Raw genomic sequence first — 26,101 nt, 5'->3', positions numbered from 1 at the left:
CTATCAATGAGGTAAAAAGATTCATGACAAACAGGAAAAATGATTTACGACTTATATCAGAAGAAAAGGTAAATGTCCTAATATATCCCTAAGACATAAAGAATTTTTCTTGGAAAGGAGAAAATACCAAGGCCCCTATACTAACTGGGCCAAAACTATAAACTAAAAGTACATAAGAATAAAGAAAACAGGAATTTATCTTAACCGTATGGAAAAGATGTGCAGCCTTGCATGTGTGAAGGGAAATGCAAGTTAACATATGCACTAATATATCATTTATCTCCTATCAGATGGGCAAATTCAAAAATCTGGCAATACTACTGGTGAGATGCTGGGAAAACTTTCTCTCTCCGATATTGATGGGGAAAAGGCAAATGGTCCATCCTTCTTGAAGAGGTATTTGACAGTAATGAGCAAGATACCTTGTGTTTTCACCTTTTAAGCAGCAATGGTACATCTAGGGATCAATCCCAAAGATGTAGTGATACAAAAATTGCTAAAGATTGTGTCAGGAGCCTATCCATTGCAGCCATATTTAAAAGAATAGCGAGAGCCACGTGTGGTGGCTCACGCCTGTAATCCCAGCACTTTGGGAGGCCGAGGCAGGTGGATCACCTGAGGTCAGGAGTTCGAGACCAGCCTGGCTAACATGGTGAAACCCCGTTTCTACTAAAAGAAAAAATAAAATAAAATAAAAGCAAGAATAGAAACAACCAGAGTGTCCATCAATAGAAGACCAGTCGACCACACTATGGTAGGTCCACACAATGGAGTACCCTCTAGCTGTTGTGAGGAGTGAGGGATGTCTCCAGGGAGGACTGTGGAGTGATCTCAAGGATATCTTTTTTTTTTTTTTTTTTTTTTTTTTCTGAGGTGGAGTCTCACTCTGTCGCCCAGGCTGGAGAGCAGTGACACGATCTTAGTTCACTGCGGCCTCTGCCTCCCGGGTTCAGACAATTCTCCTGCCTCAGCCTCCTGAGTAGCTGGGATTACAGGCGCCCACTACCACGCCTGACTAATTTTTGTATTTTTTAGTAGAGACGGGGTTTTACCATGTTGGCCAGACTGGTCTCAAACTCCTGACCTCAAGTGATCCGCCTGCCTCGGCCTCCCAAAATGTTGGGATTACAGGCGTGAGCCACCACGCCGGCCTCAAGGATTTCTCTTTTTTCACTTTTAGTGACTTTGTTTATTCATGTGTCTTTAACCAGTTCAGTACATGCATTACATTGTAGCTAACACATCTACTCACTGAAATAACACAGTTCTCAACGTGGGGAACAAGTGGCATTTATAGAAATTTTTCTTATATGTGTGACTTTAAATGCTTCACGAGATGCATAATAGTGTGGTCAGTACATCCATTCACTGAAATAACACTGTTCTCAGCTTGGCGATCAGGTAGCCTCAAGGATATGTTTTTAAGTTTTTAAAAAAGGCAAGGTGGAGAAGTTTATGTATTAACAGCTTATGCAGCATTTATCTAAGCAGGAGGCGGGAGTGTAATGAACGTCAGTCTCTCTAAAGAGAGATACAGGTCCAACGGCCAGGTAACACCGGTTGCCCCCATTTCTTTAGCCTTTAAGAAATCTGTTGACAAAAAAGAAAAGAGAAATCTGTTGGATATAACCCTGTATGGATGGGTTTTGCTAATTCTGAGATCCCTACCACTCACCTCTACCCGACTTTGGCCCCCTCCAAGCAAGAATGCACATTCCCACATAAATGGTTTTGACTGTTTTTTCCGCTCAATATTTGTCCCAGGTCTTTCCATTTTTTAATTTAAAAATAATACTTTCCCATACATTTTAGGCTGTCCTTGGTCAGAAACCAGCAGTAGCAGCCCTTTATGGCCCTGCAGTGTTAGTGGAACCTACTTTGGAAAAGCCGTCTTTCTGGGCAAGGGTTGAAAGTGGCGGAGTGCTGGAGCTGGCTCTTACCAGAACATAAGAGCCAACCATAAGATTTTCAAGAATTTTGTGAGCCAGTTGTTAAATACAGCCATTATTAAAAACTACATTATATAAACTAACAATCACATCAATTATATTGAAAACAAACATAATACATGCTAAAAAATATCAATCCCTAATTATTTTTCTACGTTGTACTGTTATCTGTGTTCTTGTGGTTATTTACATTTATGGTATCCGAATGGTAAAAATACATCTCTTCCCAACTCTGCGTTCACTGACATCACTTTGACATCTTGCATTCAGCAAATGCAACAACCCAGGGCATTTCCCCCAACCTTCCTTTCCCCTGAGAGCCAGTTGCTAAACCTGTACCTGCACACTAATGGTTGAAATTGATCCACTCTACAGAAGCTCTGATGTGATGGGTATGGTCAGATCTAACCAATGCTGTTATGTGACATACACGAGTCAAGACATAACTCACAGTGCTCTACACAGCAATGTTTTAAATCTATGAACAGGGGTAGTACACAGCTAAGGGAAGTACACGAAAAAGGTTTGATATTTAACATTCACAAAGATGTCCTAAGATGCCAAAAATACACCATTATTAGACTTTAGAAAAAGTGTGTGTGTGTATGGGGGGAGGGGGGCATCAGGAAAATAAAAGGGGACAGGGAAAAGGGCCTCACTCCTTCCCCCAATGCCCATCACTTTATTTCTGTTTTTCCTCCCTCTTCTCATGCCACATCCTTTAACCAAAATATGCCTCCTCTTTTACCCAAGTCAACTGTGGGACTGTGGTGTGCCTAGGACACGATTTCATAGCAGGATCTTAGTCCTCTTCCAGGTACTACCGCTTCATTCCTCCAGAAATATGTGGACTTGTTCATCCATCACTAGGAAAGGAGGGGCTTTGGGATCATTTGTTCGAGTAACAAATCAGGGAAGGAAGGAAGGTGTGAGATGGACTTCAGTCTAGTCTTGCTCCGAGTCTGAGTGACTTTGCACGTTTGTTTCTCTGCCATCAGATCAAGAATATAAGAATCCTGACTTCTCGGGGTCTCAAAAAAGAAAGGACAAGTTGTAATTGGATGTCATCCGAATCAATTGTCTTGGGTAAAGTACTGGGAGGGAAGAAAGGAGGGAGATAATAGCATGGAAAAGGGCCCATATCCAGGCATGTCCAATTAAGCTTTCTTTCTGCCTGGTGAGGGTCTCCAGGTCTTCATTTGTTTAGAATATCAGCAGAGGACTGGGAAACCAGTGCAGGTAAGAAAGATCTGATCGATTACTACATATTGTTACCTTGAGTAAGAAATAAAGGGACTATTTTGGAAAAACCCTCCGACTGATGTTTGTTGCTTTGAGCTTTGAACCTTTTATTCAATGCTTTATTAAAAAATCGAATTATTCGCTGATTTAGGGCCTGATAAAGACAAGGGAGTGTTCGCTGATCTTTGGCTTAAAATTTCCCCCAAACCACTTCTGCAAGTCACTTTCATTCTTTGAGTGTGTTTCCTCATAGGCAAAATGGCAATAATAATGCTTAGCTTGCAAAGTTGCCGTGAGGCTGTATGTGCTTAGTGCGGTGAGCACAGAATAAATAAAAGGTAGTGATGCTTCCTCATATTTCATGGGTCCTTCAAAAATAGGGTCTGAGTCTAACTCATTTCTCCTGTTTGATTCTTCCTGTCCTGATTGGCCTCAGTTTCCCCCACTGTAAAATTCACATTGGTCTAGAATAAAACCGGCATTTCCATTGGCCAAAACTGTCCTTCATGGAAGTTTGGTTTGGCCCAGATATAGGGCTTAAAGAAGAAACCCGAGCCAACGTTTACAAGTTGAGTGATTTTATATAGAAATCTAGAATTCCATCTTCTCTTGAAAAAACAGTCAGTTTGGCCACCATGAGTCGCTATCCCTGCATGGCAACAATTGCCTGGAGCCAAGCAGCCGCTGCCCACTTACGCAGAGCATACACTGTCAGTTTGGCCAGAGCCCATCGGGCCTGCTCTACTCATTTACATGATCTGCTTGATCCTACAGGCATTGCCACTTATGGCCCTCTGGGCAACTGGAAACAGTCTATGCCAGGCAGAGGGTAGGTACTTAATTGCTCAATGAATAAATACCCTACTCTTTTTCCTCTACCATTTTCTTATCTAGCCATGTTAGGAAATCCCAGTTATTGGATAAGGTGATTCTCACTTTGAAACATGAATTGAACAAATCGGTTAGAGTCGCGATAGTCTGGGTTATACTGTGGTAACAAACGACCCGTATATCACAGTGCCTTATAACAACAACGGTTTATTATTTGCTCACGTACATAAACCTAGACACAAAGTGAAAACATCTTCATGTTTCCACATGCATGGGTATACACATGAGTGCACAGGTATGTCAGCAATCACAAGACGAATAAAAACTCTGGCATATGAACTCACACAGAACCCCACTGAGAGACTGATCAACTTAGATTGCACAATCCTGTCTTTATGAGACAGAAAAAGGCCCCAGCATCCAAAAGAGTAAGGGATAGAGGTACAAGAATATCCACCCTCAGCCAAGGAATTGCCCCATATAATAAAAAGCTTATAAAACACCTGAAGGCTTTAAAAAAAGATGTTAAGCGTTTTGGACGTTAACCATTTTGCACATTCAGAAACTGGATACCAAATAGGCAGTGCTCTATTGAGGCCTCCTCCTCTGGGTTCCTAGCTCAAGAGGGAGATGCATCCCAGATGTCCAATAGGCAGCGAGATGGAGCTGGCTGGCCTGGGGCGGAGAGAGGGGCTGGGAGGCTGGAATCCTTTATCTCCAGCAGGAGCTGTGGACAGAAAGGAAGGGGCCAGAGCCAGGTCACATCCACATCCCCTTCCAGATCTACTCTTTTTGTGCGTCCCGCCCAACCAAAGATTTGTCACCTGGACTGTTGCATAGACCTCTTCCTCTCTGATTTCCCCAGCTCCCATCTTGCCTCCCCCAGTCCTTCCATCAAAGCCACCACAACTCTTTTTGTCAAGCTCAGGGTCTCTGAAATTGTTCTCCCTAGCTCAGAAAACGTTCTCTGGCTCCTCACTACCCACAGTTGCAGGTCCAGCCTCCTAAGCCTGACCTGTCAGACCTCTGTGATTGGTATCCTCTCCAGCCTCATCCCTTTCTGTTCCAGCAGTCCCTCCAGGGGTGTTTCTTCACTGACACACCATGCTCCATTCACCATTTGGATCTGGGAATGCCTAGCCTTCCCTCCCAGCCTCCCCAGTTGTTTATCCCCCCTCGGAGCTCCTCCAGCCCCTCCACTCTGGGCACATCGTTAAAATTTGGCCACAGAACACAGCTTGCAAGGGCATCCAGGCTCCACATCTAGATTGGAAGCTCCCGGAAGGCAGAGACCAGACCTCCTTCCAGACCAAGCCCTTTATCACCTCTGTATGTCCTCCCCAGACCACAGTAGGCCACAGGCGGCTGAGCATAGACCCTGGGCTGAAAGTCAAGAGGGCCGGTTCTTCCACTTGATATGCTGCATGCATATCAGAGAGGGCAAGTCCCTGCCACTCTCAGGGCCTCAGCTTCCTTCTTTCTTGACATCAGGGCACTGAACGCTTGCTGTTGCGCACAAAGCTCAATAAACCGAAGATTCACTAAATAGCCCTCAACTACCATCTCGGGAGTCATACTGAGGAGCTTGGGTGCCTGGCCCCAAGGAGATTCAACTTACTGACTCTGATTTTTCAGTTAGAACCTGCTTACCACAAAGACCCCCATTCCCCAGCTATTCCCACCCTGTGTTCTCCTTTCAGGGAGCAGGCTACCTGGTGGGTTGCAAGGCTGGTGCAGGGAGATGGAGTCAGGAGGGGCCTGGGCAGAGTTTCTCAGAGTCAGCAGAGCCTCAGCGGCCTCTAGCTTCCGCTGCCACTCTGAGTGGGCAGAAACCAAAGCCTGGTCAGAGACTTTGGGGACCTGCAAAGGAAAGTGCATGAGAGAATAGGCACTGGGAAACTACACCTCTTCCCAATACGACAAGTGCCCCTTCAGCCCCCTGTTCCCTCAACCTCCTCCCCCACCCCCACCAAGGCCTTCTGCTCTTCCCATCCACTAAACTCCGCCCCTCCCAGGGTTCTGGACCCCACTACTTTCCCAGGACCTGTGGCTGCAGTAGAAGAGGGTCAAGGGTGGCACAGGGCTGGAGGATCAGAGTTGAGCATCTAGAAACAAGGAAAGGAGAGGCCAGGGGATTAAAGCCGCTGGCGGACACATACTACCAGTAGACAGAAAGAGGGGCAGGATTTTGCAATATCTGGATGTGAGAATCCCAATGCCTGCTGGACCATTAGTCATTGTGGCTGGGGCAAATCCCTTCTCCTGCTTGGCCAGGTTTCTTTTCCATACCTCTTTTTCCTGACAGGGACGCTTATTCCTACCAGCTCTTTCCTCCCAGGGCGATGGTGAAAATCATGGGAAATTACAGGTGTCCGTGTTTTAATTTGCAAAACACTTGGAGAGATGTGATTACCGTCCCTGTTCAGGGGCTGGTTCTCACTTCCATATTGCCCAGTCCCCATGGGTCTTGAAGGGTCTCCAGGAAGCTTTCTCTAATGGCCTCTGGGCTTTGCCCTGGGCCTCTGTGGCCCTCGCCAGCACGGACCCCACCTTTCAGCAGGACCTTCTATCCCATCCACCTGTTTCATGTGGCATAACTACCCCCATTTGTTGAAGCCCTACTATGTGGCAGGCCTTGTGCCAGTTCTCTTTTCAATGCTATGGGTATAGAATATTGTCCTCAGTACACCCACAGGGAAATGGAGGTTCAGACACATAAAGTCACTTGTCCAAAGTCTCACAAATAGAAAATAGCAAAGCTAGGAGAGCCCTGTCCTCGCCCGTTAGTATTAGATGCTGCCTTGCCCTCCTCCTCCTTCTCCTCCTCCTCCTCTCCCTCCCCCTCCTCCTCCTCCTCTCCCTCCTCCTCCTCCTCCTCCTCCTCCTGCTCCTCCTCCCCCTCCACCTCCTCCTCCTCCTCCTGCTCCTCCTCCCCCTCCTCCTCCTGCTCCTCCTCCCCCTCCACCTCCTCCTCCTCCTCCCCCTCTTCCTCCTCCATCTCCCATGGCATCAAGGACAAGGTTAGGCACACAAGACACAACCTGCTCCATGGTCCTCACGCTACTCACATGCTGGGCAGGGCAGGGGCCCTGTGGGGATCCCCAGAAGGAGAAACCAGTTGCTGCTCCAAGGTCACTGGAGTACAGGGCAGAGACAAAGGTTCTGGGGCCTGGCCAAGCAGCAGAGCCCCTTGGGAGCTCCCCTGCAGGGGCAGAGAGCACAGGTTGCAGTCAGGCACCAGGCCGGCCATGGAGAGAGGAGGTGTGGACATGTTTTAGGATGAGGATAGGAGCCTAGAATGTCAGAGCTCCGAAGACCTTGAAGACCAGCCAGTCTTGCCTTTCATTTTGCAACTGGGGAAACTGAGGCCCAGGGAGGAGAAGTGATATTTCCCAAGGTCACATGGTGAGCTGGTGATAGGATTGGAGATGAAACCCATGTCCTTGGGACACGGTGAAAGATGTCTGGACAGTGGCTGGGTGGGAGCCTGCCCGACTGGTCACCGACTCTCCTTACCTCCTCGGGGGCTGTGAAGATGTGGGTCTCGGGCTGCAGCATGTTGTTCTCCTTCCCAGCTGTGAAAGACCAGAAACAGCTTTGGTGAGTCTTTCCCCCAACCCCACCCCACTTCACCCCCCCTCCAGTCTCAGGTCTCATCTCACCATGGAGCTCTTCGATTGCCCTGTCCCCCAGCTCTCTCCTTCCTACAAACACTTGGTAGATAACATTGGTGACATTTTGCACCTGGGCATACTAAGGTCCAGGGAGCAACTTGCCCCAGGTCGCACTGCAATTCTGTGACAGGACTGGTGACAGAACTACTCATGCTTCCTCCACCCAAACTCTGGCTCCCTCCCTTGCCAGAAACACTCACTGAGGGCTCCTGCTCTGATGGTCAAATTCCTGACACGGATGGGAGCTTTGGGAGGGGCAGCCATACTCCTTATTGGTCCTTGAGCCAGGTGTCTCTTTGATCGTGCCCGCTGCTCCCTCCTCAAGGCACTCACAGCAGGCAAGACCCTGAGGTGTTCTCTGAAGTAAAGGATTGCAGGGCTAAGATTAGTCCCATTTAGAGGAGGTCTGGCCCCTCCGCATCTCAGACACCATACTCATGAGAAGAGGGCACAACTGTGACACTCGCAGGCCTGGAAGCGGCAGAAATGCTTGTGGCCCCTGATTTGGGCAGTGATACCATGGTTGTGGCAGCGGTCACAGCAACCTATAGCTCTTCTGGGGCCAAGTTCAGTCCCCCATGGGGCTCCAGTCTGACGCCCTGTGGTGCATTCAGAGTCAGAGGGGCAGCAGGGGGCAGCAGGTATTTATTTGTCCTCAGTACATCCATAGGGAAATGGAGGTTCAGACACATGGGATCCATGCTTCTAGGGTCAGGAGCGGAGGTCAGAATGGCCACGTGATTCCCTACCCCCAACGTACTTCCTCTGCCCTTGGAAAACCCTATCTGAGGTGGCTGAATGCTCCTTCTCCATCCTTCTCACCGCTGGAATCAGATTGCCTTCCCTCCCCTTCTTCTCCCATGGTTTTCACCAACCTTCACTGCGACCTCCTTGCTCATGTTGCCTCCTTCCCAGAAGCCCCACTCACACATAGCCCCTTCCCAAGAAACTCTTGGAATGGATCCCATACCCATTCAATGCAGTCTTTATTCTCCTTGCTTACCATCACTTCACCATAGACCCCACTTTCAGGCATGCACATGCACTCCCGTGCCTTCTTCCACCATTACTACACCCACTTCTTGTGTATCATCCTGCACTCTGCCAAACCCAAGTATTATTCCTGGCATCCACTTCACCAATTCTCTTCCGAACCTCCTGCATTCATTCACTCCCCACACAGGATTTTGTGCCACCAGCACTCAATTCCATTGTCAGTCTCTTCTATGCCCTATATTCAATTTTCCCCTCACATTTCACGCTGATTCATGCTGATTTTTTTCTTGTACTCCACCTTACACTTAATTATTCCCTTGCTCCCCCTTTGAGCTGATTTCCCTCTTGTATCCCATGAAATCGTATTGTTCTCCTGGATCCCTGGCCCTCTTTCAGTTACTAATTTCATTCATCCCTTCATGCATCCCCTTGATTCTTTTTTTTTTTTTTTTTTTTTGAGACGGAGTTTCACTCTCGTTACCCAGGCTGGAGTGCAATGGTGTGATCTCGGCTCACTGCAACCTCTGCCTCCCGGGTTCAAGTGATTCTCCCGCCTCATCCTCCCGAGTAGCTGGGATTACAGTTGCCTGCCACCACGCCTGGCTAATTTTTTGTATTTTTTTTTTTTTAGACGGAGTCTCGCTCTGTCGCCCAGGCGGGAGTGCAGTGGCACAATCTCGGCTCACTGCAAGCTCCGCCTCCCGGGTTCACGCCATTCTCCTGCCTCAGCCTCCCGCGTAGCTGGGACTACAGGCGCCGGCCATCACGCCCGGCTAATATTTTTGTATTTTTGGTAGAGACGGGGTTTCACCGTGTTAGCCAGGATGGTCTCGATCTCCTGACCTCGTGATCCGCCCGCCTCGGCCTCCCAAAGTGCTAGGATTACAGGCGTGAGCCACCGCGCCCGGCCATTTTTTGTATTTTTTAATAGAGACGGGGTTTCACATGTTGGCCAGGCTGATCCACCTGCCTTGGCCTCCCAAGGTGATGGGATTACAGGCGTGAGCCACCGGGCCGGGCCGATTCCCTTGATTCTTCATTCAGCAGGTACCTGTTGAGCCTCCTATGAAGTGTCAGGTTCTGATCTAGCCAATAGGGAACTCCTCAGTGCAGTAGTGTTTCTCTTGGACTGACACACCTTTTCTGCTTTCATGCAAACCCACACATTCCCTCCACAGCCTCCCCAAAATCTTCCATAATCCTCTCCACACTTCAATAATTGTACTTGAGCACACCATCTCCCCCCACCCCCACCCCACCCCACACACGCAGTCCCACCACCCTGGAGTGCACCACTTCCTCAGGAAGCCCAATCATCCACTCCCTCCCGGACCTCTGAATCAAAAGCAATCCCATGAGCCCTGCCTCATTGGCCAAAGGCCAGGGCTCAGGGAGCTGGAGCAAGGAGTCCTCCCAAAAGGGGTTCCGGGAGAGCTGAGGGCGCGATGGGACATCAGGAGCAGATGGGGGTTCCCTGCTGAGGTAGCAGAGAGGGGAAGGGGTTGGGAATCTGGCTCAGGAGGGTGGGAGGAAATAAAAGGTGTGGAGAACGAGGACCTAATTCTGATGTCAGCCTGTGGTTGCCTCAGCCTCCAGCAAGTCAGAACCAGTCAGACGGTCTGAGGGAACATCCAGCTTCTGCTTCCCTTCCCGCCCTTGCCACAAAGGCCAATGAGCTCTCGCGCTGCCTTCGACCTCCCGCCGCTGTGGCTGGCGACCAATGAACCTCGAGATCTCTTGACGCTCGCGTTCTGAGGCCACGCCCCCATCACCTCCCGGTAGCTTCTCCTGCTCCCTGTAACTAGGTCAGTCAAGAAATCCTGAAGTGATCGTTGAGCTTTATGCTCCCCAAGGCTTGTTTCCCAGATTAGTCTCCCTCTGGGTGTGAAATATTTTGTGTGCATGCATTTATAACTCATGTACTTGGTATTCTGTAATTTACCTTTTAAAAATTCAGCATGTGATTAAAGATCGATCCATATTTCTATGCCGCGGATTCCCAATCAGTGGTGACTTTGCAACCCCCAGGGAACAATGCTTGGAGACACTTTCGTCCATATTTGTGTGTCTCTGTTTATGAACTCCCTGTTATGTTCCACAGATAAATGTGTCTATTCCTGTACCACTACTAAATTGTCTTAAATTTTTTCACTTCATAATACATCTTGACATCCGCTAGGGCAAGTCCCTGCATGGTGTTCATCATCTCCAAACACATCTTTGCTATTCTTTGCCATTCTTTGCCTTTTTGTCCTTCCGCATGAATTAGTATGCAATGTCAAGTCTCCCCAGACTCAGTCCTAACAGCTTTGGATTGCATTTTCACTGAATCTATGGATCAGTTAGGGGGAGCATCTACTATCTGTAGAATACTCAGCCTCCCTGTTCACCAACTTGGGATGTCTCCACTTACGTGGGTCTTTAATGTTTTAATCTTTCAGTTCAGTTTTTAGTTTCATCTTTTGTCTATTTAGATCTTGCACATCATTTATTGTATTTATTCCAAGATGCTGTAGATTGTTGCTGTTCTTGTCCTTGATGTCTGTTTAAAAGGACAATTTCTATTTGGATCTAGTTTACAGAAACCCCTTTAACTTTTATAAACGTGACTTGATCTTAAAGTCTGTCAACATGCTAAACTCTATAGTAGGCGTTCTGGGATTATCTGTGAGTTTATGCATAGTAGAAATAGAATTGAAGTTATGGGGTTTTTTTGTTTGTATTTTTTGTTTTTTTGGTTGGTTGGCTGTTTGTTTTTTAACAGTGCTGGCTAGGAAATTTAGTACAAGATCTAATAGCGACAGCAAAATTGGGCTTCTTTGGGTTCTTCCGGATTTTAAAAGGAATGCTGCCAGCATTTCCATATTAATATTGTTTCCTTGTGTTTTCCTTAACTTTTCCTTTCCTTTTCTTTGCTTTCCTTTCCCTTCCCTTCCTTTCCTTTCCGTTCTTTCCTTTCCTCCTTCCTTCCTTCCTTCCTTTCTTCTTCCTCTCTCCCTACACCACACCACCTCCACCCCCGCATGTCTTAGGCCTTTTGTCCTTCTGCATAAATTAGCATGCAATTTCAAGTTTCCCAAAAACTCGGTTGTGACAGATTTGGACTGCATTTTCACTGAATGTATGGATCAGTTATGGGAGAATCCACTATCTCTAGAATACCCAGCCTAGGTAACTTCCAGGTTTTTTCCAAAACCTTCAGCAAAGTTTAACTTACAATCCAAAAGGTTAAAAAATCATAAATGTATATCTTAATCGGTTTTCTATCTCTTTCTTTTTCTTTTCTTTCTTTATTTCTTTCTTACCCTTTCTTTCTCCCTTTCTCTCTCTCTCTTTCTCCTTCCTTCCTCCCTCCCTCCCTCCCACCCACCCACCCACCCTTCCTTCCTTCCTTCCTTCCTTCCTTCCTTCCTTCCTTGGGTTGCTTTCTTTATTTGATTTGTAAACAAAGAAGAAACAAAAAAGCAGCCCCTCACTCTGTCACCCAGGCTGCTGAAGTGCAGTGTCGTGATCTTGGCTCACTGCAACCTCCACCTCCTGGGCTCAAGCAATCCTCCTGCCTCAGCCTCTCAAGTACCTGGGACTACAAGCACACGACCATCCCCAGCTAATTTTCGTACATTTTGTAGAGACAGGGTTTCTCCATGTTGCCCGGGCTATCGTGAACTCCTGGGCCCAAGCAGTCCGCCCGACAAAAGTGCTGGGATTACAGGTGTGAGCCACCAAGCCAGGCCTCTTAATGAGTTTTCAAAAATTAAATATACACATGCAATTAGTGTCTAGAACAGGCAACAAAATATATGAGCAACACACAAACCTCTCTCGGGTCCCCTTCCAGTTACAGCTTTGCTAATGTCAAACCAGCTTTCCTCTCCCGTAGTAAATGTAACTTAGCTATGGTGTATTAATTTTTTTGTATATGGTACATTAGAGCAGTGGTCCTAAAACACTAGCTTGCATCAGAATCACCCAGAGGGCTTGATAAAACAAAGATTTCTGAGCTCCATATCTGTATTCTCAGACGACAAGATCTGGGGTGGGACCCAGAGTTTGCTTTGCTTTGCTTTGCTTTGCTTTTTTTCTTTGCTTTGCTTTGCTTTTTCTCTTTTCTTTTCTTTTTGTTTTTCTTTTCGTTTTTCTTTTCTTTCTTTCTTTCTTTTTTTTTTTTTTATGGAGTTTCGCTCTTGTTGCCCAGGTTTCAGTGCAATGGCGCGATCTCGGCTCACCGCAAACTCCGCCACCTGGGTTCAAGCCATTCTCCTGCCTCAGCCTCCCGAGTAGCTGGGATTACAGGCATTCACCACCATGCCCGGTTAATTTTGTATTTTCAGTAGAGACGGGGTTTCTCCATGTTGGTCAGGCTGGTCTCGAACTCCTGACGTCAGGTGATCCACCCGCCTGGGCCTCCCAAAGTGCTGGGATTACAGGCGTGAGCCACCACGCTCGGCCGAGTTTGCTTATCAAACAAGTTCCCTGGTGATGCTAACACTGCTGGTAGGGGACCACATTTTGAGAACGACAGCACAAGAGAGGACAACATAAGGAACCTCCAAATACCCGTCTCCCAACTGCAACCATTAACGACTCATGGCCAATCACATTTCATACATATCCTCTCCTCTCCCCCTCCTCCAGATTATTTTCAAGCAAATATCAGAAATCAAAAAAGTACAAAAATCATACGTGGATATCTTAATGTATCTTATTTGACTTGTAAACATTTCAGTGCATAACTCTAAATATGAGGAATCTATTTTCCTCAACGTTTTATTTTGAAAATACACAAAGCTGAGGGGGTAACACAGTGAACAATCTTATGCCTAGATTCACATTATCTCATTGCTTTATCTCTCAGTAATTATTTTTTCTTGCCTAACCACGTAACAGTTCCAAACACTTCACCCAGTTACTTCGGCATGCACCTCCTAAACACTAGAATGTACTCCTATGAAACCACAGTGCCATTATCACATTGAAGAAATGTAACAATGAAGGGGTAATATTATCCAAGTTCACATACAGTTCATATTTAAATTTCACCAAATGTCCCAATAATATCCTTTTGAAAGACTTTTTGGGGGATCAACAATCCAGTCAAGCAAGGTACACTGCACACAGTTGTCATGTCTCTTTAGTGTCCTCTAATTGCAAACAGTACCCCAACCAATTTTTTAAACCTTCCATGACGATGACATTTTTTCCAGAGCCGAGGCCTGCTGTCTTGTAAAGTGTCCCACAATACGGGCTGGCCTGATATTTGCCTCTTGTTTATATTTACGTTTGACACTTTGGGTACGAATTTTAAGAAGGTGATGAGCAGTTCACATTATGTCACATCTGGAGGCTCCTAACGCCAGTTTCTCTAGTTACCGGTGATGCTCTTTGTATTCATCAGTTTTATCACTTAACTAAGGTATTTTTCAGACAGAGTACTGCACTGGGAAGGTACTTCTCTCCCTTTGTGATTAATAAGTAGTCTGTCATGATATTTCGATGACATGCGGATATTCTGCTCTCCAACAAAAATTTTACCTCTTGGCCTTAGTATTCATTCAGGGCTCTTGCCTGATTTGATTGTTACTTTGTTGGTTAAAAAACGGTGATTTCTCTAATTCTGTAATTCATTTCTGCTTTTATGGGTGGGCATTTTGATGTAAAAAAGCTCATCTCACCCCCTCCCCCACCTCGTTGTTGTTGATGTTGCATTTGCTGTGGCAGAGAAAGAGCACAAGCTGTTTATTCGTTTTGTTGCAAGAAACGTAAAGAGAATAAACTGGACAATATTAAGAGAAATGTAAGCAAATACATGATGAATTTGATAAGAATTTTCCCTCTAACAGTCTAATCAGATTGACAAAATTCGTTGCCTGAAATTAGAATTAATTGGTCAGCAATAGCAAAAAAGGCAGTTTATGATAATTATTAAGAGGATCTGAGGTTATTAATTTGGTCAACTAAAAAATGGCTTGGATCTTGTAGAATACACACACACAGACACACACACACACACATTTTTGGTGGAGACATCGTAAAAAGGTATTGTTATCTCAGTTACATAACGCATAATAGAAAATTATGAGACCATATATAATATTTTACAAAATGCAGAAGGCCTTCACCTAAGTCGCCACTCAAATGTCCATGTAATACAAGACCTTTCTAACAGTATGGAAGAATAATTGATTCAAAGTCTGAAAAATTTCAACTACCTTACTTTTAGCATTACATGAATCATGGGAAATTTTGTCTCCAAGAACTTTCCAATTTGCAAAGACACGCTCGTAGCATGAAAAATTGAACTCATAGTGCAGTTATTTGGGTATCGTGTCTGCCTCTTAGAAAGGAAATTGAGTTAATTGTGAAAGACATTGCAGAAACTAGTTTCTATGGTGAAAGACAGGGATCTGGCTGTTAGTTCAAAAATCAAATTTTGTTGTGATTTAAATCAAGAGTCCGATGTTTCTTTTATTTCTTCTTTCCATTGTATGATTCATATTGAAAACATAAGGGCTTAGCTTCCTAGAGTCAACTATATGAAAAGTTTCATAACTATAGTTATTAAAGTCATTCAGTAAATATGCACAAAGGCAGTGAATCATCATAGGCTTACTTTGTCAGTCTTTATTGAGTTTTGTATGTTTTATTGGTCTTCTTAAAGACCTCGGTTTTTATTTATTGATTTTCTCTATTATTTTTCGGGTTTCCATTTCATTGATTATTTTACCTATCTTTCACATTTCCTTCCTTCTGCTTCTTTTGCTCCTCTTTTTCTAGTTTAGTGTAGTGACATCATAGATTACTGCTTTGATAATTTTCCATTGGTCTAATGGAAGCACTTAATGGCATAAATTTTCCTTTCAACAATGCTTTAGCTTTGCACCACAGATGTTGACATGTTTTATAATCATTTCCATTCAGTTCAATTCACTTTCTGAAGTCCTGGAAGATTTAGTCTTCAGTATTCTTTTTATTTAAATTGGCCAATAAAAATTGTATATATTTGTGGTGTACAACATGATGTTTTGATAATAAGTATACACTGCGAAATGGCTAAACCAAGGTAATTATCATATGCATTACCTCACATACTTAGCATTTTTTGTGTGTGGTGAGAATACCTAAAAACTACTCTCAGCAAATTTCAAGTATACAGCATATTGTTGTTAAATATAGTCACCATGGTGTAGAATAGATCTTTTGAAATTATTCCTCCTGTCTAGCTGAAATTTTGTACCCTTTGGTCAACATCTCCCCCACTCCCCCAAACTCCAGCCTCTGGTAACCACCATTCCACTCGCTACCTCTCAAAGGTCCACTTTTTCACCTTCCACACATGGAAACGCCATGTGTTGTTGGAAACGCCATGATTTCCTTCTTTTATATGGCAGAACAGTATTCCATTGTGTATATAGACCACATTTTCTTTATTCGTTAATCTGCTGGTGAACACTTAGGCTCATTGTAAATCCTGGCTATTGTGAATAGTGATGCGGTGAAGATGGGAGTGCAGATATCTCTTTGACACGCTGATTTCATAGCTTTTGAATATAGTCCCAGAAGTGGGAAGGCTAGGTCATATGGTAGTTCTATTTTAACTTTATGAGGAACCTTCATACTGTTTTCCATAATGGCTCTCCTAATTTACATCTGGAAGATTTTCTCTTTAGCCCATGGATTGAGTGGCATCCTTAACACTGAGTGGTGGTGAAAATCCTGACATCATCCCAGCAGGGACAAAGAGGGGTGTCTCCTTATGGCCTGGTGGGGGTATATGTTGGAGATCTCCACATAATCCTGCTGAGATGATAGCGCAAAGGGGCCCTCGTCTCTGCCCATGGAAATGAATGTGGCAGTCTACGCTCCCCACTAGATCTTTGCTGGCATGAGTGGGGAAGGGGCCACAGAGTTTTCTGAGGTGTTCGACTGGAGTAGAGCAGTTATTGTGAAAAATATTTTCTGCCTTGTTTGGCTGCCTCTTTTCTGACCCTTAGGCTAGGAAGAACAGGCTTTTGTAGGTTTATTTCTTTGTTTCTTCACTTGTTTTGTTTCGTTTTGTTTCGTTTTGCCTGTGCATTTTGGCATTCCCCAGTGGCTGGTTTCTTCAGCTCCAAGTTTGGGATATATCAGGCAAAAACAAAACCCAAGGAACTCACCACCATGTCGTTCTGAGGTCCCCAGTTGGTCTACTTTCTTCTCTCCACTTCCAGCCTTATGTTTGTTTTATACATAGTGTCTAGAATTTTAAGTTGTACTTAGTGGGAAGAATAGGGAAATGTACAACTACACCATCTTTCCATCTTTCCAGAAGCAGCAGTCTCTATAAATTTATTTTATTTAAAAAAGCAAATAATAATTATATATATTTATGGGGTACAATACGATGTTTTGATATATGTATACAATGCGGAATGATTAAACGAAGCTAATTAGCATATCCATCTCCTCACCTACCTATCAGTCTTTTGTGGCGAGAACATTTACAGTCTACTCTTTTAGCAGTTTCAAAATATGTAATGCATTATTTTTAACTAGAAATGCTGTGCAATAGATCACTAAAGCTTCTCTTGCACCTGTCTAACTGGAACTTTGTACTCTCTGACCAACATCTTCCCTTGCCGTATCCCCCCCAAGCCCCGCCACCCCCAGCCTCTGGCAACCATCATTCTACTCTCTGCTTCTATTGGATCAACTTTTTAAGATTCCACATGTGTGAGATCATGTGGTATTTGTCTTCCTTTTTTTCTTTTATTTTTTAGTTGACACATAGTAGTTGTGCATATTTACGAGGTACAGAGTGATATTTTGATACATCTATTCAATGTGTAATGACTATACCAGAGTAATTAGGGTATCCATCACCTCAAACATTTATCATTCCTTTGTGCTGGAAACATTCAAAATCCCCTCTTCCAGCTTTTTCTTAACATATACTATACGATACTGTTAACTATATTCAACCTACAGTGCTATAGAACACTAGAACTTATTCCTCCTATGGATCTGTAATATTGTATCCATTAGCCAACCTCTCTCTATCCTCCCCTCCCCTCTATACTTCCCAGCCTCTAGTAACCACAATTCTACTCTCTACTTCTATGAGCCCAATTTCCTTCAGCTTCCACATATGAGTGAGAACGTGTGGTGTTTGTCTTTCTGTGCCTACCTTGTGTCACTTAACATAAAATCCTCCAGGTTCATTCATGTTGCCTCGAATGACAGGACTTCATTCTTTCTGGTAGCTGAATAATGTTCTGTTGTGCATAGATACCACATTTTCTTTATCCATTCATGTCGACGGACACTTAGGTTGATTCCGTATCTTAGCTATTGTGAATAGTGCTGCAATAAACATGGGGAAGCAAATCTTTCTTTGATATACCGACTTCCTTTCCTTTGGATAAATACTCAGTTGAGGGACTGTTGGATCATACGGTAGCTCTGTTTTTAGTTTTCTGAGAAACCTCCGTACTGTTTTCCATGATGTCTGCACTAATTTACACTCAGACCAACAATGTGTAAGAACACCCCTTTGTTCACATCCTGGCCAAAACTTATCTTTTTGTCTTTTTCATAATGGCCATTCTAACCGGGTTGAGAGGAGATCTCATGGTAGTTTGGACTCGCATTTCCCTGATGATTAGTGAGGTTGAGCAATTTTCCATAAACTTCTTGGCGACTTGTATGTCTTCTTTTGAGAAATGTCTATTCCGATCCTTCGCTCATTTTTAATAGTGTTATTTGGGGGAGTTTTGCTGTTGAGTTCTTTGAACGTCTAGTGTATTCTGGATAGCAGTCTCTTATCAGACGATTAGTTTGTTAAGTATTTTCTCCCATTCTACAGGTTGTCTCCTCACTCTATTGATTGTTTCCTTTGCTATACAGAAGCTTTTTAGTTTTATATGGTCCCATTTGCGTATTTTTGCTTTTGCTGCCTGTGCTTTTGTAGTCTGACCCATAAAATATTTGTCCTACTAGAACAATGCCCTGAAGCTTTTCTCCTTTGTTATTTTTATAGTTTCAAGTCTTCCATTTAAGCCTTTAAGTTTCTATAACAATATCACGGTGTCTTGGTTACTATAGCCTTATAGTATCTTTTGAAGTCAGGCAGAGTGATGCCTCCAGCTTTGTTTGTTTGCTTCCCCCAACCCCTCAGGATTTCTTTGTTTATTTGAGGTCTCCTGGGGTCCCATATGAATTTTAGGATATTTTTTTCTATTTCCGTAAAAAATATCATCGGTATTTGGGTGGGATTGCATTGAATCTGTAGATTGCTTTGGGTAATATGGTCATTTAAGCAATTTTCATTCTTCTAATCCATAAGCATGGAATGCCTTGCCATTATTTTGTGTCCTCTTCAATTTTTTTTATCAGTGTCTTGAAGTTTTCATTGTGGAGATCTATCACATCCTTGGTCACATTTATTCCTAGATACTTTATTTTTTTTGTAACTATTGTAAACGGGGTTGCCCTTTTTTTTAAAAAAAAAATTTACTTTAAGTTTGGAGATACATGTGCAGAACATGCAGGTTTGTTACATAAGTATACATGTGCCATGGTGGTTTGCTGCACCTATTAACCCGTCATCTAGGTTTTAAGCCCCGCATGCATTAGGTATTTGTCCTAATGCCCTCCTTCCCCTTCCCCCCCCCCCCCCCGACAGGCCCCAGTGTGTGATGTTCCCCTCCCTGCGTCCATGTGTTCTCATTGTTCAGCTCCCACCTATGAGTGAGAATATGCGGTGTTTGGTTTTCTGTCCCTGTGTTAGTTTGCTGAGAATGATGGCTTCCAGCTTCATCCATGTCCCCGCAAAGGACATGAACTCATTCTTTCTTATGGCTGCAGGGGTTACTCTCTTGATTTCCTTTTCTGCTAGTTCATTATTGGTGCATAGAAGCACTACTGATTTTCGTACGTAGATTTTCTATGCTGCAACTCTATTGAATTTGTTTATCAGTTCTAAGAGTTTTCGGGGAGTCTTTAGGTTTTTCTATCTATCCGATCATGTCATCTGTGAAGGGGTGCAATTTGACATCCTTTCTTTCCATTTGGATGTCATTTATTTCCTTCTGGTGCCTAATTGCTCTGGTAGGACGTTCAGTACTATGTTAAATAAGAGTGGTGAGAGTGAGCATCCTTCTCTTGTTCCTGTTCTTAGAGAAAAGGCTTTCAGCTTTTCCCCATTCAGTATGATGTGGGTTAGTTATATATATAGCCTTTTATTATGTTGAGGTATATTCCATTTGTACCTAATTTGTTGAGAGCTTTTATCATGAAGTGACACTGAATTTTGTCCAGCACTTTTTCTGCATCTACTGAGCTGATCATATCATTTTCGATCTTTGTTCTGTCGATGAGACAGATTATATTTATTGATTTGTGTGTGTTGAACCATCCTTGCATTTCTGGGATAGATCCCAATTGATCATGGTGTATTATCTTTTTGATGTGCTGTTGGATTCCGTTTGTTAGTATTTTGTTGAAGATTTTTGCACCTGTGTTCATCAGGGACACTGGCCGGCAGCTTGCTCTTTTTTGTTGTGTCTTTGTCTGGTCTGGGCATCAGGGTAATGCTGGCCTTACAGAATGAATTAGGAAGAATTCCCTGCTTTTCCCCCACCCCCCCTCCCCCTCCCCCTCCCCCTCCCCTCCCCCACCCCTCCTGCCCCCCCACCCCCAACCTCCACCGCCACAGAAATAGCCAGGCAGGCAGTCTTGGGAAGGAGGGGCAAACATGGGGGCATGTGGTTCAGATGCACCTCAGTCCCAGGGCAATGGCAGCAGGGTCTGTGTTGGGCACATGAGCACACCTGGACTCTGCTATCTCCCGGCCCAGCAGACAGTAGGAGCTGCGGCCGCTTAGGGCAGGACACAGAGTCTTGGGGGTGGGCACCTAGAGCCATGTTTTGCTGCAGCTGCCCAGCACACTGAAGCCTTTTGGGCTCCACACAGGTTCAAGCAGTGCCTCTGCATCTTCTCCCTGCAGCTCTGCCTGCCAGCCCAAAGGGAACTCCTGTGTCTAGGATCTCAGAGGTCCACAGCAGGAATGTGGTGCCTTAGGGTTCCTTCACTCACCACTTCCTCGGGTCCAGTCTGTGTCCAGGGGCCAGTCGTGGCACCCGGCAATACCAAACAGGCAGTCCCGCTTCCTCCCTCTTCCACCACAGTGTCTTCCATTGCCCCTTTATTGAATTCCCATGTTTTCTCTCAAAAGATGTGCTTGAAGTGTGCAGATTTACTTAATATTTTGCTTCCTCTCTGGGGAAGAGGCACATCCCAGCTGCATTTGGTCAATCATCTTTATTCCCAATCAAAATAAGTAATTCTGTCTGATAAAGCCATTGAAAAAATGCAAGAGAACACTAAGAAAAAAAAAAAAGCACGTATGTTGAATAGATTTTTTTAATGGTATTTGAAAGACCCCCACGTATACCAAGAATATTTAAGGAACTCTATCATATGCAAACTGCCAGATTTTGGATTGAAAAAATAATAATTCAGAAAATTTTCAGTCTTTAATTCTGGACTTTTCCCCAATTCCTAAGGTATGTCCACCTCCACTGAGTTAATATTCAGAAAGGTATATTTCATCTTTGATAACCAAAAATGAGTACTCCTGTGGAAGCTGTTAAAATGACAATCAGGAAATTCAGTAGATGTGGCAAATTGGCCATTATGTAAGTGCATTAATTTGAGGAGAATTGATTGCGTTGTCACCTAGCATCACTAAGCATATCAGGGAGAGTCATGAACACAGAGGATCTCTCTCCCTGGCCACTTTACATCCGTGGAAACACAGGGGAAAAGCAGCTCACTGTTGGTCAGGTGAGGCAACTGGATTCCAAATCTCTTAATTTGGGTCACTAAAACAGACTGGGTGTTTATGGCATTAAGAGGTTGCTCACAGGGAGAGCTGGCAAAATGGCCAAATAGGAACAGCTCCGGTCTGCAGCTCCCCGTGAGATCGACGCAGAAGGTGGGCGATTTCTGCATTTCTAACTGAAGTATCCAGTTCATCTCGTTGGTACTGGGTGGACAGTGGGTGCAGCCCACGGAGGGCAAGCCAGAGCAGGGTAGGGTGTCGCCTCACCCAGGAAGCACAAGGGGTCGGGAGATTTCCCTTTCCTAGCCAAGGGAAGCTGTGATAGACTGTACTGGGAGGAACAGTACATTCCAGCCCAGATACTGCACTTTTCCCATGGTCTTCACAACCGGCAGACCAGGAGATTCCCTCCAGTGCCTGGCTCCGCGGGTCCCACCCCCACGGAGCCCCGCAACCTAAGATCCACTAGCTTGAAATTCTCGCTGCTAGCACAGCAGTCTGAGGTCGACCTGGGACGCTCGAGCTTGGTGGGGGGAGGAGCATCCGCCACTGCTGAGGCTTGAGTAGGCGGTTTTACCCTCACTGTGTAAACAAAGCCTCTGGGAAGTTTGAACTGGGCAGAGTCCACTGCAGTTCAGCAAGGATGACTGCCTCTCTAGATTCCTCCTCTCTAAACAGGGCATCTCTGAAAAAAACGCAGCATCCCCAGGCAGGGACTTTTAGATAAAACCCCCATCTCCCCGGGACAGAGCACCTGGGGGAAGGGACGGCTGTGGGCACAGCTTCAGCAGACTTAAAAGTCCCTGCCTGACAGCTTTGAAGAGAGCAGCAGTTCTTCCAGCACAGTGTTCGGGCTGTGATAAGGGAAGGACTGCCTCCTCAAGTGGGTCCCTGACCCCCATGTATCCTGACTGGGAGACACCTCCCAGTAGGGTCCAACATACACCTCATACAGGAGAGCTCTGGCTGGTATGTGGGGGGGTGCCCCTCTGGGACGAAGCTTCCAGAGGAAGGACCAGGCAGCAATCTTTGCTGTTCTGCAGCTTCCGTTGGTGATACCCAGGCAAACAGGGTCTGTAGTGGACCTCCAGCAAACTCCAGCAGACCTGCAGCAGAGGGGCCTGACTGTTAGAAGGAAAACTAACAAGCAGAAAGGAACAGTATCAACATCAACAAAAAGGACGTCCACTCAGAGACCCCATCCGAAGGTCACCAACATCAAAGACCAAAGGTAGCTAAATCCACGAAGATGTGGAGAAACCAGTGCAAAAGGCTGAAAATTCCAAAAACCAGAACACCTCTTCTCCTCCAAAGGATCACAACTCCTCACCATCAAGGGAACAAAACTGGACGGAGAATGAGTTTCACTAATTGACCAAAGTAGGCGTCAGAAGGTGGATAATAACAAACTCCTCCGAGCTAAAGGAGCATGTTCTAACCCAACGCAAGGAAGCTAAGAACCTTGAAAAAGGGTTCGACGAATTGCTAACTAGGATAACAAGTTTAGAGAAGAGCATGGATGACCTGATGGAGCTGAAAAAAAAACAGCACGAGAACTTCGTGAAGCATACACAAGTATCAATAGCCAAATCAATCAAGTGGAAGAAAGGATATCAGAGATTGAAGATCAACTCAATGAAATAAAGCGAGAAGACAAGATTAGAGAAAAAAGAGTGAAAAGAAATGAACAAAGCCTCCAAGAAATATGGGACTATGTGAAAAGACCAAACCTACGTTTCAATGGTGTACCTGAAGGTGACGGGGAGAATGGAACCAAGTTGGAAAACACTCTTCAGGATATTACCCAAGAGAACTTCCCCAACCTAGCAAGACAGGCCAACATTCAAATTCGGGAAATACAGAGAACACCACAAAGATATTCCTCAAGAAGAGCAAACCCAAGACACATAATCGTCAGATTCACCAAGGTTGAAATGAAGGAAAAAAATGTTAAGCGCAGCCAGAGAGAAAGGTTGGGTTACCCACAAAGGGAATCCCATCAGTCTAACAGCGGATCTCTCTGAAGAAACCCTACAAGCCAGAAGAGAGTGGGGCTCAATATTCAACATTCTTACAGAAAAGGATTTTCAACCCAGAATTTCATATCCAGCCAAACTAAGCTTCATAAGTGAAGGAGAAATAAAATCCTTTACAGACAAGCAAATGCTGAGAGATTTGGTCACCACCAGGCCTGCCTTACAGGAGCTCCTGAGGGAAGCACTCAACACGGAAAGGAACAACCGGTATCAGACACTGCAAAAAACATGCCAAATTGTAAAGACCATCGACGCTATGAAGAAACTGCATCAAGTAACAGGCAAAATAACCAGCTAGCATCATATTGACAGGATCAAATTCACATATAACAACATTAACCTTAAATGTAAATGGGCTAAGTGCCCCACTTAAAAGACACAGACTGGCAAATTGGATAAAGAGTCAGGACCCATCGGTGTGCTGTATTCAGGAGACCCATCTCACGGGCAAAGACACACATAGGCTCAAAATAAAGGGACGGAGGAAGATTTACCAAGCAAACGGAAAGCAAAGAAAAGCAGGGGTTGCGATCCTAGTCTCTGATGAAGCAGACTTTAAACCAACGAGGATCAAAAGAGACAAAGAAGGCCATTACATAATGGTAAAGGGATCAATGCAACAAGAAGAGCTAACTATCCTAAATGCATATGCACCCAATACCGGAGCACCCAGCCTCAGAAGGCAAGTTCTTAGAGACCCTCAAAGACACTTAGACTCCCACACAATAATAGTGGGTGAAGCAGACCTAACAGACATCTACAGAACTCTCCACCCCAAATCAATGGAATATACATTCCTCTCAGCACCCCATCACACTTATTCTAAAACTGACCACATAATTGGAAGTAAAACACTCCTCAGCAAATGCAAAAAAAAAAAAAATGGAAATAATAACAAACTGTCTCTCAGACCACAGTGCAATCAAATTAGAACTCAGAATTAAGAAACTCACTCAAAACCGCACAACTACATGGAAACTGAACAACCTTTTCCTGAATGACTACTGGGTAAATAACGAAATGAAGGCAGAAATAAAGATGTTCTTTGAAACCAATGAGAACAAAGGCACAATGTACCAGAATCTCTGGGACACATTTAAAGCAGTGTGTAGAGGGAAATTCACAGCACTAAATGCCCACAAGAGAAAGCAGGAAAGATCTAAAATCGACACTGTAACATCACAATTAAAAGAACTAGAGAAGCAAGAGCAAACAAATTCAAAAGCTAGCAGAAGACAAGAAATAACTAAGATCAAAGCAGAACTGAAGGAGATAGAGACACAAAAAACCCTTCAAAAAATCAATGAATCCAGGAGCTGGTTTTCTGAAAAGATCAACAAAATAGGTAGACCGCTAGCCAGACTAATAAAGAAGAAAAGAGAGAAGAATCAAATAGACACAGTAAAAAATGATAAAGGGAACATCACCACCGATCCCACAGAAATACAAGCTACCATCAGAGAATACTATAGACACCTCTATGCAAATAAACTAGAAAATCTCAAAGAAATCGATAAATTCCTGGACACATACACCCTCCCAAGACTAAATCCGGAAGAAGTCAAATCCCTGAATAGACCAATAACAAGTTCTGAAATTGAGGCAGTAATTAATAGCCTACCAACCAAAGCATGTCCAGGACCAGACGGATTCACAGCCGAATTCTACCAGAGGTCCAAAGAGGAGCTGGTACCATTCCTTCTGAAATGAATCCAAACAATAGAAAAAGAGGGAAACCTCCTGAACTCATTTTCTGAGGCCAGCATCATCCTGATACCAAAACCTGGCAGAGACACAACAAAAAAAGGAAATTTCAGGCCAATATCCCTGACGAAAATCGATGCGAAAATCCTCAACAAAATACTGGCTAAACCAAATCCAGCAGCACATCAAAAAGCTTATCCATCACGATCAAGTCGGCTTCATCCCTGGGATGGAAGGCTGCTTCAACATACACAAATCAATAAACGTAATCCGTCACATAAACAGAACCAATGACAAAAACCACATGATTATCTCAACAGATGCAGAAAAGGTCTTCAACAAAATTCAACAGCGCTTCATGCTAAAAACTCTGAATAAACTAGGTATTCATGGAACGTATCTCAAAATAATAAGAGTTATTTATGAGAAACCCAGAGCCAATATCATACTGAATGGGCGAAAACTGGAAGCATTCCCTTTGAAAACCGGAACAAGACAAGGATGCCCTCTCTCGCCACTCCTATTCAACATAGTATTGGAAGATCTGGCCGGGGAAATCAGGCAAGAGAAAGAAATAAAGGGTATTCAATTAGGAAAAGAGGAAGTCAAATTGTCTCTGTTTGCAGATGACATGACTGTATATTTAGAAAACCCCATTGTCTCAGCCCAAAATCTCCTTCAGCTGATAAGCAACTTCAGCAAAATCTCAGGATACGAAATCAATGTCCAAAAATCACAAGCATTCCTACACACCCATAACAGACATACAGAGAGCCAAATCATGAGTGAACTCCCATTCACAATTGCTACTAAGAGAATAAAATACCTAGGAATACAACTTACAAGGGA

At 44.3% G+C, this 26,101-nt stretch overlaps 1 protein-coding gene across 10 annotated transcripts in view; it reads right to left on the bottom strand.

The window, feature by feature from the left end:
• Window positions 1-4,209: 4,209 nt before the first annotated feature.
• LOC129025025 (doublesex- and mab-3-related transcription factor C1) overlaps window positions 4,210-26,101 on the bottom strand; it is a 71,666-nt gene continuing 49,774 nt past the window's right edge. For 4 of the 10 annotated variants that reach the window (XM_054472465.1, XM_054472467.1, XM_054472464.1 and 1 more), the window contains exons 2-7: window positions 7,897-8,054; window positions 7,539-7,597; window positions 7,091-7,224; window positions 6,067-6,127; window positions 5,735-5,882; window positions 4,210-4,749 (exon numbers count right to left, since the gene is read on the bottom strand). In XM_054472465.1, coding sequence (XP_054328440.1) covers window positions 4,637-4,749; window positions 5,735-5,882; window positions 6,067-6,127; window positions 7,091-7,224; window positions 7,539-7,597; window positions 7,897-7,960 — 579 coding nt within the window. In that variant the 5' untranslated portion in view covers window positions 7,961-8,054 and the 3' untranslated portion in view covers window positions 4,210-4,636. The other 6 variants (XM_054472469.1, XM_054472463.1, XM_054472471.1 and 3 more) reach the window with 3 other exon arrangements.

This window comes from Pongo pygmaeus, chromosome X, assembly GCF_028885625.2.
Source record: "Pongo pygmaeus isolate AG05252 chromosome X, NHGRI_mPonPyg2-v2.0_pri, whole genome shotgun sequence".
In the NCBI taxonomy this organism is placed as follows: Eukaryota; Metazoa; Chordata; class Mammalia; order Primates; family Hominidae; genus Pongo; species Pongo pygmaeus.
Note: the sequence above shows the minus strand (reverse complement) of the source record. Positions and strands in the feature narration are given on the sequence as shown.